The sequence below is a fragment of the Brachypodium distachyon genome, chromosome 3 (assembly GCF_000005505.3).
Source record: "Brachypodium distachyon strain Bd21 chromosome 3, Brachypodium_distachyon_v3.0, whole genome shotgun sequence".
Lineage (NCBI taxonomy): Eukaryota > Viridiplantae > Streptophyta > Magnoliopsida > Poales > Poaceae > Brachypodium > Brachypodium distachyon.
The window spans coordinates 3,765,604-3,783,914 of record NC_016133.3 but is presented as its reverse complement, the minus strand read 5'-3'; the positions used below and the strand labels follow the sequence as shown (position 1 = coordinate 3,783,914).

The 18,311-nt window shown below is 45.6% G+C and overlaps 1 protein-coding gene, 1 long non-coding RNA gene and 1 other non-coding gene across 4 annotated transcripts; 1 reads left to right on the top strand and 2 right to left on the bottom strand.

Annotated features, from left to right (window-relative positions):
* Positions 1-2,121: 2,121 nt before the first annotated feature.
* On the top strand, positions 2,122-6,158 carry LOC100834202 (carbamoyl-phosphate synthase small chain, chloroplastic). The gene is made up of 9 exons (XM_003570182.4): positions 2,122-2,559; positions 2,872-2,960; positions 3,046-3,106; positions 3,186-3,253; positions 3,340-3,468; positions 3,839-3,945; positions 4,021-4,368; positions 5,363-5,528; positions 5,625-6,158. Exons 1-9 carry the CDS (start codon positions 2,255-2,257, stop codon positions 5,666-5,668), a joined length of 1,317 nt encoding a protein of 438 aa, XP_003570230.1. The 5' UTR covers positions 2,122-2,254; the 3' UTR covers positions 5,669-6,158.
* Positions 6,159-6,483: 325 nt separating this feature from the next.
* LOC106866507 lies at positions 6,484-16,052 on the bottom strand. 2 transcript variants are annotated; one of them, XR_002964623.1, is made up of 4 exons: positions 15,704-16,052; positions 15,348-15,572; positions 7,801-8,670; positions 6,484-7,635 (listed from the first exon to the last, which is right to left on the bottom strand). It is a non-coding gene; the product is annotated as an uncharacterized LOC106866507 (long non-coding RNA). The 2 variants fall into 2 exon arrangements; XR_002964622.1 differs by having other exon boundaries at positions 15,348-16,051.
* MIR7740 (microRNA MIR7740) lies at positions 14,303-14,425 on the bottom strand. Its single transcript, NR_127026.1, has one exon. It is a non-coding gene; the product is annotated as a microRNA MIR7740 (primary transcript).
* Positions 16,053-18,311: the final 2,259 nt, after the last annotated feature.

The following is an 18,311-nucleotide window of genomic DNA, read 5'->3' as shown; positions in this document are numbered from 1 at the left end:
GTGGATGCATACATGCAGAGAGGGAACTCCTCCTTTTTCTCCGCTCATCAAACGGCATGTTGCCGATTTTTCTGTTTGCATGCGTGGGGTGGGCTCAGAGCTTGTGCGCGTTACATTTCAGAAAAACGAAGAAAAATTTATACGCCTTACATTAAAAAACGGAGGGAGTACGTTTTATTACTTCAAATCTTCACTTGCCACGAAGAGAATCTTGTGATGTAGTCTAACTGAGGTAGATCGAACTTCAATGACAGCATGTCGCAAACCCCAGATTGAAACCTGGGGTTATGATATCACTTGTTATAAACATGACAAACATATAATGAAGAATGAAAACGAAATCACAGCAGATGACATAGGATTTAACGTGAAAAATCTCTCCAACAATGAAAGGAAAAACCCACAAGCGTCAGCGAAACTTTACTATAACGGGAGTGTTGGTTTCAATGGCTTACAAGAGGTAAAAATATGGTGGTGAAGATGAACCATACCGTGGGGAGGGGGGTGCGTGCCTCCACCCCCTGGAGTTCCTGTTGGGGAGAGAGGGGGGGCGCGTGCCCCCCTGCACCCCCGGCATCCCTGTTGGGCACGTCATGAAGGCGATCCGTTCCGTGCGCCTTTTTAATGAATTTGGTTCACAACTTAAATACCATGATCACTGACAACATCTACATTGACTACTCCCTCAAGTCGGGTATTTTCATGGCTAGTCAGCTCTGATGACCACTGCACACATCATTGACAATTGACAACACTAGCAAGCCTGTATGTTTACGCGACGGGAGCTGGTCAAGTCAATTTGGGTAGACTAGTATATGGTCTCAAGGAAGAAGACTATGCTACATACACGTGCTCAATCCTTGGCGAGACCGCACTTCGACGAGTCTCCTGCGACAGCAATCAGAGGTGCTCGGATTTGGGGTCCAAGATGCATTAGTCCAATCTCAATTACCCAACGATCATTGTCCCTTTGTAGCCGGGGCCTTCGACGTTCATCTTGATCCGCACGGTCACCAATGTTATCCCTCTAGACGCAGAGCAAGGGAAATCTTACACACTCAAGGTAGAGATGCCCAGTCAGGTGAGGGTTACAGTTGAACCGAGCACCCTCAAGTTCACCTCCGCTAGGGAGAGAGCTTCATATTTCCTGACTGTCAGCTCCTATGGTAGCCCCGTGGGTGGAGGTGTGTATGAAGGAAGTGTTATGTTGACCTCAAGCATGCACACAATCAGAAGCGGGATGGTCGCGGTGGTTGGTCTTGCCCGTCCTCGGCCTTCCACCTCTTGGAAGATCGGAGAAGAGTAAATCTAGCTGCTCCCTAGGTAGCTCGTGCCCCCTTGTTAGTGGCCACACCACTACTAGGAAAAGATCCAACATGAAAACGACTCTGCTTTTGCCCCCACAAAAGATAGCGAAAATGCTACTACATCCGTACCATATCAAGTGACCCAAATTTATCTAAATATGGACGTATCTATATATTAAAATACGTCTAGATACATGTAATGTTTCGACACTTAATATGGAACGTACAGAGTAGTATTGTAATTTCAAAGTGTTTTATCACCTTTTAAGACTGACTGACTACGTGTTCTTATCTCGTTTTAAAACACTAGTAAGAATTTTGAAAATATCTATCACGAAACAAGGTAGTTAGAATCACTATTCTATAGTACTACCCCTCCGTCTCATATTAAGTGACTCAAATTTGTTTAAATATGAATGTATCTATGCTTAAAAAACGTTTAGATACATACATATAATAGAAAGTCCCTTAAGTGACTCAAATTTGTCCAAATATGAATGTATTTATGTTTAAAAAGCGTCTAGATACATACATGTAATAGAAAGTCACTTGATATGGAACGGAGGGAGAGAGTACGATTTTACGATCCAAATTAACTTTTGATTTCACCATTCTGGTTAGTACTTAGTAGGAGTATGTGTTTACGGTTTTGATAGTTAAGGTTCTACTCCTGACACGTATTTTACAGCACGCAAATGGTTGTGATTCCTAAAAAAAAAAACATGTCTGTACAAACGCCCTGTTTAAAGAGCACACTAGTTTTTATTTTCCCCATAATTTTATGAAGTTTAAGGTGACGGATTAAAACTGAGCGCCGAGCAGAGCACATGCGAAGGGACGGAGGAGGAAGAGAAGTAGAACCTCTCAAATTAAAACCCTAGGCGGCGGCGCGAGCATTCTACGGGTCCAGCCGCCGCAACCTTCCCTTCCCTCCTCCCCCAATCACCATGCTCCTCCAGGTGCGCCGCCTCCCTGCCCGCCCAGCCGTCGGCTCCCCCGCGCGGCGCTCCCTCGGGCTCGGACACCATGGCCGAGTGTCCTCCATCTCGAAGGCTCCGACGGCGACCAAGCCCCTCGCGGTATGCTGCTCCGTGGCCAATCCAGCGGCGGCGGCGGCGACGACGATGGAGAGGCCCTGGAAGCTCAGCGACGCTCGCCTCGTCCTCGAGGACGGCTCCGTCTGGAACGCCAAGTCCTTTGGTGCCTCCGGGACGCAGGTCGCCGAGGTCGTGTTCAATACTTCATTGACAGGGTAAGAAAGAAAATTCCTTCTTCTTTTGTTTTGCTTCCTATGGTGTATAATTACATAGTACCGTGTTTAGCTGGCTGCTCCGTTCGGTTCGCTCGCTCACCGCAGTTCTAACAGCATAGTCTAACAGCATCACTGTCTTTTTGCTCCCATAATAAATCAAAATGGACCTATCCTAGTGTCAGCTGCTTCCTTTGACATTCACTGTCTTTTTGCTCCCATACTAAATCAAAATGGACCTATCCTAGTGTCAGCTGCTTCGTTTGAATAACGGATTGTAAATCTCACCGTCGCACGAATGGCTTGTGAACGCAGGTATCAGGAGATTTTGACTGACCCTAGCTATGCCGGTCAGTTTGTTCTGATGACCAATCCCCACATTGGAAACACTGGTGTTAACCCTGGTATGCAATTTCCACTTCCAAGAAACTTCAGCCACTCCTCTGTAAATGAAAATTAACGACATGGCATAATATAATCTGCATGCAGATGATGAGGAATCCATAAAATGCTTCCTTGGTGGCTTAATCATACGGAATCTAAGCATATGGTAAGTGTTTCTGATTGAGAATTAGGATATGATGATGAAATCTTAATTGTTTTTACTTACTTATGTTTCTTTGTTCCAGTACTTCCAACTGGAGGTGCACAGAAACACTCGATGAATATTTGAAAAAGAGGAACATTATGGGCATATGTAAGTATAGCATCACATGATTTTTCTCGTATTGTTCCATTCATTGGAAATCATCATAATTTAACTTTTTTGTGCAAACTCTGCAGATGATGTGGACACACGTGCAATAACACGTAGGTTAAGAGAAGATGGCAGTCTCATTGGTGTTCTAAGTACTGACCAGTCTCGCAAAGATGAGGAGTTGCTGGAAATGGCCCAAAAGTGGAAAATTGTTGGTATGCTAAGCTTCCTACAAGCAATAATGATTTCACTAAAGTAATGCTTATGCTGTTATGTTATCTGGAAAGTATTTTATTATTTCTACTATTTTCTTCTCCTTTGTCTTATTGAGTTTTATTTATTTGGATGTCTTCTTGAAAGTAAGTTCTTTAAATAGTCATGCAGTTGATGGTATTTCATAGGTTAGAAACTCATATTGATATTCAAAATGTTCCATGTTTGCTGGAGATGTGAGGAAACTAGTTGTTTACTTATATCACAAGTTTTAAACAGATTAACCACTGTTCACATGCTGCTGATTAATATTTAAATACTATTGATGCTATTTGTGGCATAGCATAAAAGTTTGATGGTGCTGTTCTGCAGGTGTTGATTTGATTAGTGGTGTTTCATGTGATGCTCCATATGAATGGTTAGACAAGACTGATTCAGAATGGGAGTTCAAGAACAAGAAGTCAACTGAAACTTTTCATGTCAGTATCACTCAGGATCTTAGAGATACTCAAGAAAATTCTTGTACCTAACAACATTTCATTTTTTAATTATAGATTGTTGCATATGATTTTGGAGTCAAGCAAAACATTTTGAGACGTCTGGCATCATATGGATGCAAAATTACTGTTGTTCCAGCAAGTTGGCCTGCTTCAGAGACACTTAAGTTGAAGCCTGATGGAGTCCTTTTTAGCAATGGCCCTGGTGATCCAGCTGCAGTTCCATATGCCGTGAAAACAGTACAAGAAATAGTAGGGAAGGTTCCAGTATTTGGCATCTGCATGGGCCATCAATTGATTGGGCAGGCACTTGGCGGGAAGACATTCAAAATGAAGTTTGGTCATCACGGAGGAAACCATCCTGTTCGTGACAACAGAACTGGACGTGTGGACATCAGTGCCCAGGTTTGTCGACTTTTTCTGTAGGTGGTCAGGAATTGACTTTGATCATTTGCATTTGGTGATAGCTCCTGTTATGCATTTGAGATCGTGTTGTTTAGCTTAAGTCAAAGCCAAATATCTTTACTTATCTTTGGGCTTATACTTTTATTTTAGACCACTAACATCTACAACTCTAAATTAGTATTGTTAAATCCAGTATCAGTATATTTTTCTATAAACTTGGTCAAAGTAAGATGTTTCATTTAGGACAATGTTACCCTTAATACATAGACTAAATGACACTGAAACTAGTTCATGGTACTCTGAGTACCATAGATTTGTGAATGCTGAAAAGCCAAGTTTATGGAAATTCTGTGGTGTAAACCCAGTAAAGTGGTTTCTAGTCCATGGTACTCAGCTAGTTTATTTGGCTTGTTTCCTACGAGTTCGATTGACTATTTCGCCAGCTAAGCAAAGCATTCATAAAGTTTAAGGCTGCATACATTTATTTGCTTTGCCCTTCCCGTACAAGCTACGGAAGCCTAACTTTCAGCATAAGGTCAATAATGCAACTTTTGTATTTTAAAAATTCTTTGGGTTAGACAATTGTGGTATTTCTAGTGTTTGCAGTTTGGATGACTACTGGATTTCTATACACGTAAAGTATCTTAATGTTTGGTTTGGTCACATACGCACATTCTGCACTTCGAGGCAATTGTAGCTGTATCTACTGGTTCAATTGCTACCACTGTCAGAAGCACTGCACTTCTGAACATCATAGCTTGATCTGGTAACTGTGTTGTTTCAAACCAGTGATATAACAACTAGCAGAGATATGGGGTTCTGCAAACAAGATGATACCAGTGATTCAGGACTGGTGCAGCCCATTTGTTTTCTTGTTTTACCAACTTATCGACATGAATGTTGATTTTTTGTTTGTCTGTTTGTTGAATTGCTAGTAGATCCACACATATGAATCCATGTTATCATCAGTTGTAACCTTCTGTTTGGTATGCAGAACCATAACTATGCTGTGGACCCTGAATCGCTCCCGGAAGGAGTACAAGTAACACACATCAATCTAAATGACCAGAGCTGTGCTGGTCTTGCGTTCCCCAAGATGAAGCTCATGTCTCTCCAGTACCACCCGGAGTCCTCCCCAGGGCCACACGATTCAGACCTAGGTACGTACAACTCATTTGCTATACACTAGAATTTTTGAAGACCAATTAAGCCATGTGGTTGGCATAATTAACCGCCTTTACTCTGTGGTGTCGCAGCATTTGGCGAATTTGTGGAGCTGATGAAGAGCAACAGATTATGAGTAGATGAAAGGTCGGATGCTTCCTGAGCATCATGAGTTGAACTGTATTTTGTCGTTGGAGCAAAGAAGTGAACTCTGAGGATGTGTATTTTTCTAGTTTACATCTCTTTATGGGTCCATGAACTGACCAAACCTACAAAGTATGTAGTGGTATTGGACTATTTGTTGGAGATTAAAGAATAAATCTTTTGAGCTGTTGCATATAACAGCTCGCGAATGTTGTTCCAGATGAGGATCTAGCCTGTGGCTGTGGGGGATTGAAGACAATAGGATGATCTTGATCCAATGGTTGTACTCTGATGAACCAAGACACGGTGGATAACAGTATTCGGCATGGCTGGGGAAAACCACCCTTGTAGTATCTGTATGAGCGGGAGAAAATCAGCTTCACTACACATTCTTGGATTGTCCTGTCGCAGACTTGCACTGTAATAACTGATTTGTTGAACTGCTTACAAATATTTGGTACCAAGAGCAGGTACAGCTAGCAGAATTGGGTGTCTTTCACTTGATGGAAAAGTGAGAATCATACGTACACGGTACACCAGCATACATCAGGACCTTGGGAACATGTAGCAGCACTTGCTCACCCAATACATCACTTGAAACTTAAGCCGTTGATTTCTCTCCTGCATTAATCTCTCCTCTTTCGCAAGAATGGACTACAGCATACATGTGCCCTCCAGAAATTGGGAAGATTGCTAAAAGTATAGTAGCACCGTGTTGTGTGTCTCATCCAACTAATCTTTCTAATTGCTGCTGAAAAAATGAATATGAACTAATATTTCACAAAAAAAAAACTGGCAGGTTTTCAATGATAAAAATAATCTCCCCTGCTGTCCTTCATGTTTTCCTTATCAAGATTACAGGCAGACATCATCCATTAGAGACAGAAGCACAGATAGAATACAGCTAGCAGGTGTATCATGCATTTATAGAAGAAAGAAGCTGCGATGCAGCAATACAAATAGTTATGTTACGTTAGCCGGTATCTCGCCACAGCAACAACTTAGCTTGACCGTTTTCCCTCTCTTCTAACAGGTTCGCTCTATACCAAGCAATTAACTCTTTCTCAACATCGTTAATGATGTCTCTAGCACTCGCATTTGCACCCTCAAACACTACGCCATTTCGATGTTTCCAAATCATCCAGCAAACCAGCGTGCATTTCGTAGCCAAGATTTTCTTCCTCTTTCTCGGCAGCTGGATGGAAGACCACCACCCTGCGAGTTCAGAATTCTGGTTTGGCAAGGAATGCTGTTGATCCCACTTGCGAAGAAAGAAAGTCCAAACTTGTCGAACCACAACGCAGCCGAGAAGCAAATGATCAATAGTTTCAAACACTTGATCACACAATGCTCAAGCTCTCAGGTGATCCATACCTCGTCGCTGCAGGCGATCAGCAGTCCAACATCTTTTTCGACAAGCCAGCCACAGAAATTTTTTGCACTTTGTAGGAGCCTTAGAGGTCCAGATCAGATCGTGCCCCTCGAACTCAGTTCTTCCTTCAAACATAGCCAGATACGCTGATCTGACGGTGAACTTCCTAGAATCCGTCCATTTCCAATGCAGCTCATCATTCCCCTCACACAAATTAAACTCAGCCACCCAATCCCACAGGAACAACAGCTCTTGAATACCCTCAGCCGAGAGATTAGGGTTTATGCCACGAAAGCTAGTACAGAAACTGACAAAAAAAAAGACTAGCTAGTACAGAAAGATCTATTGTTTACCCACTGTCAGTCCCTCAAACACGAACAGTAGTACACATAAATTTCAGCATCAATTATTTTAGTGTTCTCTTGCTGTTTCCACTTCCCATATAGGAAGAGCACCAGGAAGAGGAACTGCACTATGTCGACGACAGCTGCTGCTTTTGCGTGCTTGGTTCCAGGTCCATGATGCAGTTCTCGCTCTCAGTAATACAAGGAGCAGTAGCATGCCTGCAGTATCTAGCTAATTAAACCCTGCAATCAGATGGTGATAGATAAGGTTAATCGTTGACGGAGAGAAGGTTAATATGCATAGTAATTAAAAACTACCGCCTGTCTCTGATACACTAACACTGTATTTACATTATGTAATTCATGGTACATGCCAACTTTGTTTTACGAAAGCAAAAGAAATAGAACCTAGTGTTTCAGCTTGCAAATAAATGGGATCGGCGCTTCCGCTTGCATGCCAGCCACCGTTTCATGGGTAGCTTCTTCCGTTGTTGTTTCCAGCCCTTCTCTTGGACAAATAAAACATAGCAAAGTGAAACCGTGTATTATTAGTGTCTTGGTGGTGACCAACATAAGTTCTTAGCCAAATAAATGGTTATCTCTTGCCCTTGTTGCAGTAATTGTTGCTCGAATCAAATTAACGATCAAGTCTCAGTAAATCAATTTATCAGGAACAAATTAATCTGTACCTACATCTGATGTAACAACACCCTTCTGATTTCTCCACATACATCTGGCAGTTGTGAAGAGCTGTCACCTCCGTCGGCCAGCGAGCCGCCTCAGCATGATGTCATCCAGGCTGCACTTCTCCTCCCGAGCTCCTGAAACTCCAACATAACCAGCGCTGGTGCCACCGGCCGCGTCAGCATCAAGGCCACCCACACCGGGTGGCTGCCCATGCCATGCAGCTGAGGCACAGAACATGCATTGAAACACCATCCTCATCAGGCCCTCCAGCCATACCTTCTCAGGGGACAACTTCAGGGTCTGACCAATGACCGATCTTGCAAGCAAGTTATATATGATGATTTGATGTACTGATCAACTGCTGTGCACAGGTAGCACAGGGGCTGAAAAACAGGCAAGATCTTGCCATGGAAATTAAGCGCTGATCAGCTGATCAACTGATGCGTCTTTGATTGATTTGCTTTCTAGCCATTTGGTTGCTACTTTGCTTTGGGTGCAATCCCAACTAAGAGATTAGCTACTTTGCTCAGGCTACCAGCTCATTCAAGGCGTACACAATTGAAGTTGTAAATAGCTGGTCATGGAGAATGACTGCAAGTTGACAGTTAATTTAGAACACTTTATTGATCGATAAAACATAATATGAGTAACAATTTTATTAATGTATAAATCTGTCACATCATTACATGCATGGCACATGACATTATTTCCTAAGGAGAGAATGCTCGACTAAATACTTCTAAAGTTTTAACTAAAATGAATCACACATCAGTAGGTGCATAGGATAGTTATCATGCACCCACTCTTGATAGAATGCATCGGCCGTCCCTTTAACATATCAGCCACTTTAATGATCGCCAGAGATGTCTGTAGCGCAAGTAGAATGAAAAAGGGGTATTCTTCCAATTATTTTGTATAGGTTCTCGTTTGGGTTAGTCACATGTGTGAAATGCATGGTATCTGATGTTAAATATGTTGTGCAGATAGAGTTAGTTGTGCACTACACGCGTTAATGAGCTGTAGTTAGAGATAGAGTTAGAGTTGTTAGTATCTAACCTAACACCCTAGTCGGTTTCAATCTGAACTAATCTGTAATCTGTACGATACTCTCGATATATAAAGAAAACCAGCCGGCCTATGGAGAGCTGTGCGATTCCAACCAATCCCTTGCTTCTGTTACGTTTTACATGTTATCGGAGCTTATCGATCCCAGGCTATGACTTCCTCCAGCAGCTCTGCTTCGACCATGGCGGCGACCTCCGCTGCCACGGATCCCTCGACTACACCAGCTGCCTCTCTCTCCAACTCCACGGGCGCGACCCTGAGCATTGGGTCCATGATGTCCAACGGCGCTAACGGCGCCACGCCCATCTCCTTCGGGCACCTCATCACCATCAAGCTAGGTCAGGAGAATCATCTCCTATGGAAGGCACAGGTCGTGCCGCTGCTCAAAAGCCTTGGCCTCTATGGCTACGTCTAGGGCACCTTGGCCTGTCCGCCGGAGACGGTGGCCGAGAGCGATGAAGACGGTGCCGAGTCACGCCCGAACCCTACTCACCATGCATGGGAGAAGCAGGATCAAGCGATCCTGTCGGCTTTGCTCTCCTCCATGACCGAGAGTGTGCTCGGTCAGTTTCTGTTCTTGGGTACGTTCCATGCACTGTGGTCGGCGATTGAAGCCTCCTATGTGTCGCAAAGCACTGCTCGTACTTTGCAGATCCGTCGTCCACTCTCGCAGATCAAGAAGCGAGACTCGTCCATCACCGACTACTTCAACAAGATCAAGGCGCTGTCCGACAAACTTACATCGATCGGCCAGCCCCTCACCTCCATCGACTTCGTCGCCTATGTTCTCGTTGGTCTCGACTCCGACTATGACTCGATTGTGTCATCCATCACAGTCGGCGGGACAGTCTCCGAGAGAGAGATCTTCTCTCACATGCTCAATCATGAGCAGCGGCTGGCAAGCCGGGAGGTAGACGACATGCTTGTCGCTCCTTCGGCGAACGTGGCGGACAGATATGGCGGCGGCACCAGGAACACCAACCGCCCACCTCAGCAGCGGCAGGAGTACAAGCAGGTCGCACCTCGCCCCAGCTACTCCAACAATTCTGGTGGCGGCGGTGCGCCCTTTCCCACTGCTGGTAATGGCGGCAATGGTGAAGATCGGCCCATCTGCCAACTATGTGGCAAGGTAGGTCACATCGCGTCCAGGTGCTTCAAGAGGTTCAAGCGTGACTTTGCCGGTATGGGCAACGAAGGGCGCGTTGCTGCTGCTGCACAGTGAGGCCCTCAGGGCAGCACGCCCTCCTACTCCATCGACACAGCATGGTACGCTGACACGGGGGCGACGGACCACCTGACCGGAGAGCTCGACAAGCTCTCCATGAAGCAACCCTACACCAGCAAGGACAACGTCCACACAACTAATGGAGCAGGTATGCAAATTCTACATGTTGGTCAAGCTGCACTTGCATCTCGTTATAAAACTTTCAAACTTCGCAATGTGTTACATGTCCCTTCTGTAACTCGTAATCTCCTTTCCGTTAGAAGATTTACTACTGATAACCATGTTTCCATGGAATTTTATCCTAATCATCTTCTTGTTAAGGATCTGGACACAAGGAACACGGTCCTTAGTGGTCACTGTCGCGGCGATCTCTATGCAGTCAACGACAACACATCTTCTTCCTGCAAGTCAGTTTTTAGCGGCGTCCGGACCTCCTCTGAGCAATGGCATTGTCGCTTAGGTCATCCAGCGTTGCCGATTGTGCAACATGTTTTAAATTCTAGGGAACTTCCAGTCGATTTAGAAAAAAATGTTACAACATGTGTGTGATGCCTGTCAACAAGGCAAGAGTCATCAACTTCCTTTTTACAATTCCGAACATGTAATAAAAGCTCCTCTCGAGCTCATATATTCAGATGTGTGGGGCCCTGCCCAAACTTCCGTTAGTGGACATCGTTTTTATGTGAGTTTTATTGATGCATACAATAGATTCACATGGCTCTACTTGCTTAAGTGCAAATCTGATGTCTTCTCTGTGTTTGTTCAGTTTCAAAAGCATGTTGAGCATCTACTCCATAGCAAAATAATCCATGTTCACACAGATTGGGGAGGGGAATATCACAAACTCAACACCTTTTTTCTCAATCTTGGCATCACTCATAGGGTGTCTTGTCCTCACACACACCAACAAAATGGTACAACTGAACGCAAACATAGACATGCTGTCGATATTGGGCTTACGTTACTAGCACATGCCTCAGTTCCCCTTCGTTTTTGGAGCGATGCCTTCACTACTGCTTGTTTTCTCATTAATCGAACACCAAGTAGAGTTATCTCCATGCAAAGACCACTTGAGCGATTACTAGGACAGAAACCTGACTACTCTTTCTTCAAAGTTTTCGGGTGTGCTTGTTGGCCCAATCTTTGTCCCTATAATGCTCACAAGCTTTCCTTTAGGTCTCACAAGTGTGTGTTCCTCGGTTATAGCCCCTCTCACAAAGGGTATAGGGTATAAGTGTTTGCATGTCCCATCCAGTCGTGTTTACATTTCACGCGATGTCATCTTTGATGAGCATGTTTTTCCTTTTGCTAATATGCCTCACACTTCAGCTACTCCATCTTCTTCCTTAGTTCCTTTTGTTGCATCGCATGACCAACTTGCAGATTATGCATACTCTCCTGTACTTCTTCCTAACCATGGTGCAGATCCAGTTAGAGGTGCACGGATCCATGATCTCACAGCTAATCCAAATGGGGAAGAAGATTCTGCCGCATCCTCTGCCGCGGCAGACGCCGCCCCACCAAGCTCTCCAGCGGCATCTTCTGTCGCGGCGGCAGATTCTCAGTCTGCCGCGGCAGACTCTGCCGCGCCTTCCAACTCTGTCGTGGCAGATTCTGCCGCGTCTTCAGCAGCGTCGCACCCTCCTGCACCGCCACCTCGAGCTCGCACCCGCCTGCAGAACAACATCAAGAAGCCCTATATCCGGACAGATGGAACGATCACCTATGTGGCTGTTCGTGACTCTTCCAGCGAACCGACTTTTGTCGCTGAAGCTCTAGCTGCCCCACATTGGCACGATGCCATGAAAGCTGAGTATGGAGCTCTCATGCTGAACCAAACTTGGCGTCTCGTTTCGCATCGACCGGGAGTGAATGTGATTGATTGCAAGTGGGTGTTCAAGACCAAGCGCAAAGCAGATGGGTCTATTAAGCGTTACAAAGCACGGCTAGTCGCGAAAGGTTTCAAGAAACGGTATGGCTATGACTACGAAGATACTTTCAGTCCCGTTGTTAAGCCTACCACTATTAGGTTGCTATTGTCCATAGCTGTGTCTCGAGGCTGGCATCTCCGTCAATTGGATGTCCAAAATGCATTTCTGCATGGACACCTTGAAGAAGTCTTCATGAAGCAGCCACCCGGATTTGAAAGCTCAGACCATCCCTCTCACTTATGTTATTTGGAGAAGGCATTGTATGGTCTCAAGCAGGCTCCACGGGCATGGCATGCACGGTTGAGCTCTATCCTATGTGAATTAGGATTCAAGGCTTCCAAAGCAGACATGTCACTTTTCTTTCGGTGCCAGCAAGGTGTGACAATGTTCTTGCTCGTCTATGTTGACGATATCATCATTATTAGCTCAACCTCCAGTATGGCAGATGCGCTCATCCAGCAACTTGGCAAAGCCTTTGCGGTGAAGGATCTTGGTAAGCTTCACTATTTCTTGGGCATTGAAGTACATGCACGTGGGTCTAGCTTGACATTGACTCAGAAGAAGTATGCTGAAGAGCTATTGATCAAGCTAAGATGGATAAGTGCAAACCGGCATCCACACCTATGTCATCGAGTGATCAACTCAGTCAGGAGGATGGTGATCCTCTATCAGCCGAAGAAGCCACACATTACAGGAGCATTGTAGGAGGTTTGCAGTACCTCACTATCACACGTCCGGATATCTCCTTTGCAGTAAACAAAGTCTGTCAATTTCTCCAAGGACCAAGCTCGGTGCACTGGATGGCAGTAAAAAGGATTCTGCGGCATATTCGGGACACAACCTCACTCGGCCTTGTCTTGACAGGCTCATCGTCAAAGCTACTGTCAGCATGCTTCGATGCAGATTGGGCAGGAGATGCAGATGACAGGCGATCAACAGGAGGTCACGCGATATTCTTCGGAGGCAACCTAATTGCATGGAGCGCAAGGAAGCAGGCGACTGTCTCACGCTCGAGCACTGAATCAGAATACAAGTCGCTGTCAAATGCAACTACTGAACTTGTTTGGGTTGAATCCCTTCTATGCGAGCTTGGCCTCATGACAGATCGTGCTCCAGTACTTTGGTGTGATAACCTTGGAGCCACATATCTCTCAGCCAATCCTGTGTTTCACGCCAGAACCAAATATATCGAAGTTGATTTTCACTTCGTCAGAGAACGGGTAGCTCAAAAGCGACTGCAGATCAAGTTCATTTCCTCAAAAGATCAAGTCGCAGACGTCTTCACCAAGCCCCTACCGACGCATCCGTTCGTCCGGTGCAGATGCAATCTCAACCTCCACTACCCGGTTTCGATTGAGGGAGGATGTTAAATATGTTGTACAGATAGAGTTAGTTGTGCACTACACTCGTTAATGAGCTGTAGTTAGAGATAGAGTTAGAGTTGTTAGTATCTAACCTAACACCCTAGTCGGTTTCAATCTGAACTAATCTGTACCATACTCTCGATATATAAAGCAAACCAGCCGGCCTGTGGAGAGCTGTGCGATTCCAACCAATCCCCTGCTTCTGTTACGTTTTACATCTGACATATCATGCACTGACTCTATCATTAATTTAACTATATTGTCATCACACTTGACCCTCTTACGTTTGTCACGATTGCCACCTCTAGGACACTTTGAAGTGGAGATCTCACTGTTGGTGTCATCGGGAAGACAAATGTGAATCATAGTGCACTGCAGGATCAACCTTGACATCACTCACATTCTTATCACCAATAAAATCCTTGCCACGAGCAGAAACATGGTCATAAGGTGTTTAAAGAACTGTGAACTCTCCGGTAGCGTGCTTATCCTGAAATATGAACCCCATCTCATCAAATGAAGCAACGGGCACATTTTGTCCTTTTGCCTTTGTTCTAAACAACGGAAGAAAATCAAAATGTTGGTTCAATATCGAAAAGACATGATAATGAATTGAAATATATGTCCACATAGATTAGATGTAGTGCTCGCATTCTTCATCCGAACAACCTCTGTCTCATCATATAATACTATCTTGTTGACGTTATAGAAATTATACGATGAGACCGAGGTTGTTCAAATGAAGAATGTGAGCACTACATCTAATTTATGTGAACATGTATTTCCATTTATTATCATATCTTTTCCTTATTGAACTAAGATTTTGATTTATTTTTTTCTCCATCGTCCATAACAAAGAGAAAAAGGGCAAAATACATCAATGTGCCATTGCTTCATTTGATGAGATGGAGTTTATATTTCAAGATAAGCATGCTACCGGAGAGTTCACACGTCTTCACACATCCTACAACCATGTTTCTGATAGTGCAAAGATTTTTTTGATAATAAGAATGCAAGTGATGCCAAGGTAAATCCTGCAACATACTATGATTCAGATTGTCTTTCCTACGACACCAACAATGAGAGCTCCACTTCAATGTGTCCTAAAGGAGACAATCATGACAAAGGTAAGAGGGTAAGTGTGATGACAATGCAGTTAAATACATGACATAATCTCTACGTGATATGTCTGATACCATGCGTTTCACACATGTGACTAATCCGAACTAGAACCTATACAAAATAATTGGTGACATGGAAGAATACCACTTCTTCATTCTATTTGAGCTATAGACATCTCTGGCAACCAATGAACGGCTTCTATGTTGAAGGGAGGGCCCATGCATTATATCAAAGAGTGGCCACAGATAATTATCCTACTTACGTGCCTACTGATGTGTGATTCATTTTAGTTGAAACTCTAAAAATAAGCGTTTATTTGAGCATTGTCTTCTTGGAAAATAATGTGTATGTGCCATGCATGCAATGATGTGACAGATTTATCCATTCTGAATAACAAGATTGTTAGTCAATTTATTATTTACCAATCAATGCATTATCTCAAACTAATTGTCAAGTTACGGTGATTCTCTATGAGTAGTTATTTACAACTTCAATTGTGTATGCCTTCAACCATCTGGTAGTCTGAGCGAATGGATAAGCAAATCAACCAAAAGCACTTACCCGAGAGCGGTCGCCGGCGCCTCCCGACGCTCCGCCGCTTCGTCCGTTCTATACTGCACGCGCCGCCGGCGACGTGCCCTCCGCCTCCTCCCACGGTGGCACGGTGGCCGCCGGCCTGGCGCTCGCCACATCCCTCCCCGAACGAATCCTCCACTGAACAGCGCGCGGTGGCGCAAACCAACCGGGCGAGATGGAATCTGAGGCGCGAGGAATCACGGCGGCTGCCTGCATCGCATCAGAGGACGGTGATTGGCCTGGAGACGAAACGAGACGCTTTCTCCGCGTCTATACGGCCGCGGAGATGGGCCTGCAGAAATTCCGGCCCATGGCCTACTCTCTCGTTTGCGTAAATTTACATCGCCTTTGCTTGGCTGTTAACTCGCTGGGCCCCATTCGCCTCTCTTCTTCTTCTTCTTCTTCTTCTTCTTCTTCTTCTCTAACGTCTCTCCGGCGAAACACGCCGCCGCCGTCGAGATCCACGCATTCTCCCTAGCTGCTCCGCTGCCGGAGAGATTCAAAGGGGATTCGGGTCACGCTAGCTTTGCGGGCGAGCGATGTTCGGTCCGCAGGCGAGCGGCGCGGGGTGGCGGCGTGGGCGGTGACAAGCTGGAGGTGGATGCATATGGACGTACCCGACGACGATGCATCCACGTACTATTGGGCCCAGTGTGATCAGATCCTGCGGATAATATGAATCAGGCTGGATTTGCGCCCACAAAGCCCATCACCTCTGATCGAGATTGTTTTTCTTCTTCTATAGCAACACGTGTGATCGTGATGTTCCCGCGTGTCCCGCGTGCTTGATTTTCCTAGCTTGGGCGGTTGGGCCAGCTTCGTGGTACGATCGCTGGGACCATTGACGGAATTGGGCGACCCGTGAAGATTTCGTCCTGGGCATCCAGGCCAGACCCCAGAGGTAATTTTAGCCGGGCGAGCTTCAGTGAACACTGTTCAGCTTCGGGCAACGGTTGCTTCGATCTGGTCATCATCAAATTTGGCCAACTCCCATTGCCCAACCAGAATTTGCATCTTCAAAAGCTTGCCCCTTCGTGTACACCGTGGTATATCGAGCTAGAGACACACCGACACTCACTCACTATGTCCAGTGTGCATAGGATTAGATGAGGATGGAAGTCACTTTGTGTTCTCAACTGCAATTCTGCAGAACACTGCTGGAGATTGGCGCAACGTGATCATGAGCTCAAACCAAACCTACCGAACGACTTAAATAGCAACAATAAGGTCTTTTTTCACTAAACTTTATAATTAAGGAGGGCGAATCACAAGTTTAGTACTCTAGTACGACTTAAATAGCAAATAAATAAATAAATTTTCCTAAAAAATAGCAAATAAATAAAGCCATACTAAACTTGTCTTTTCAACCGTATTGCAATTCAATTATAGGTTAGTAATGTGCAATTGAAGATGGCTAAAGTTTATCAAAATTTCACACATTCAAACAAAAAATTATTCCCTTGTGAGCGCGTGCTGGTGACTCGCTTTCCATCAGGGCGTCAACTTAATTGTATACAGATTACATACAAATTGTAGAGGGGGCTAGGACCTCTGTGTTTACTATAACCGTGGATGTGCAACACACGTTTCAGCTAGTGAGAGAGAAAATGTCCAACTGTTTGTAATTTTAATTACTAGTACTCCCTCAGACCCATATTACTTGTCTCAAATTTTCCCCAAATATGAATGTATATATGTTTAAAAAGCGTCTAGATAGATGTAGTACTCCCTCCGTCCAATAAAAGATGTCTTAACTTTGACTAAATTTGAATGCATCTATACACTAAGTCATGTCTAGATTCATCTAAAATTTGACAAACTTGAGACATCTTTTGTTGAATGGAGGGAGTAATATTTTTCAAGTAATTCTTTCCGGAGGGAGTAGTAGGTTTGATTTGTAATTAGTTGAGGTTTCTATATCTGATTGAAAGTTTTCCAAATATCCACGCATAGGAGCTGAACAATGACCGTTGCTGCTCCGCCTCCCCCGCGGCGTGCCACTCCGGCCACCACGGCCACCCTGCTGATGCTGCCCTCCTCCCTTAAGACCACGCTCCCGCCGCCGCCGTCCATTCCGGCCGGATTCCAACCCGAGAGGTATGCCCCTTCTGCTTCCCAGCTGTTTCCCGCTGGCTCTGCAGCTGATGCGCCGCGGCAGGCGCGTCGAGTGCGCTTCGATCTCCGAGCTTCTCCCTTGAGCGCCGAGCGGGTGGGTGGTCTCATTTACTCCGGCAGCTCGCAGCTTTCCTCCGGCTCCTCGCGCGGCGCTTGCAGGCCGGAGTCAATGCATCTCTGCTCCTCTTCGAACTGGCCATGCCCGCCTACAAGCCAAGATCTGCTTTTTCCTGCTGTGGAGGATTCGTTGCAGGGCTGGCATTTGGTGAAAGCTCCATTCTGGTGGAGAAAATCGACTGCCACAAGATCTCCTCAGCTTTCAATGCGTCCCCGGTCATCTCCAAGTTCTCCTCCGCATTCAAGCAGAATCCAGCGCTCCCCACCCCACTTCGGCCTCAACCCCTTCAATAAAAGGCCGGAGAAGTTGAAGAAGCACCAGATCCGCTGCCACCACTGTCTTGCGCTGGGACACATCGCCAAGAACTGCCGTGACCCGTGGAGGTGCACCTCCTGCCTCCGCTGGAGTCACTGCGCCCGGGACTGCAGGCCGCGTTGCTCCTCCCCTCCGGCTCGAGCCCAGCGCGCTCCACTCCCTCCTCCTGCGCAAGCTATGCCTCGCTTGGGGGATGCGAGCACCAGGCCCGCCTAGTCACACTCGGTGGTTCAGTGCACGCCGGACATGCAGGTTCAGCGCGCTCATCTTGAGGGGCACGGAGTCATCGCCTGGCTCGATGACGCACGGCGCGGTGCAGACAAGGAGGCCATCGCCGACGCCATTGCTTCGCACTTCGGGATTCGCCGTTCCGACATGCGTGCGGCGAACCACCGCGATGG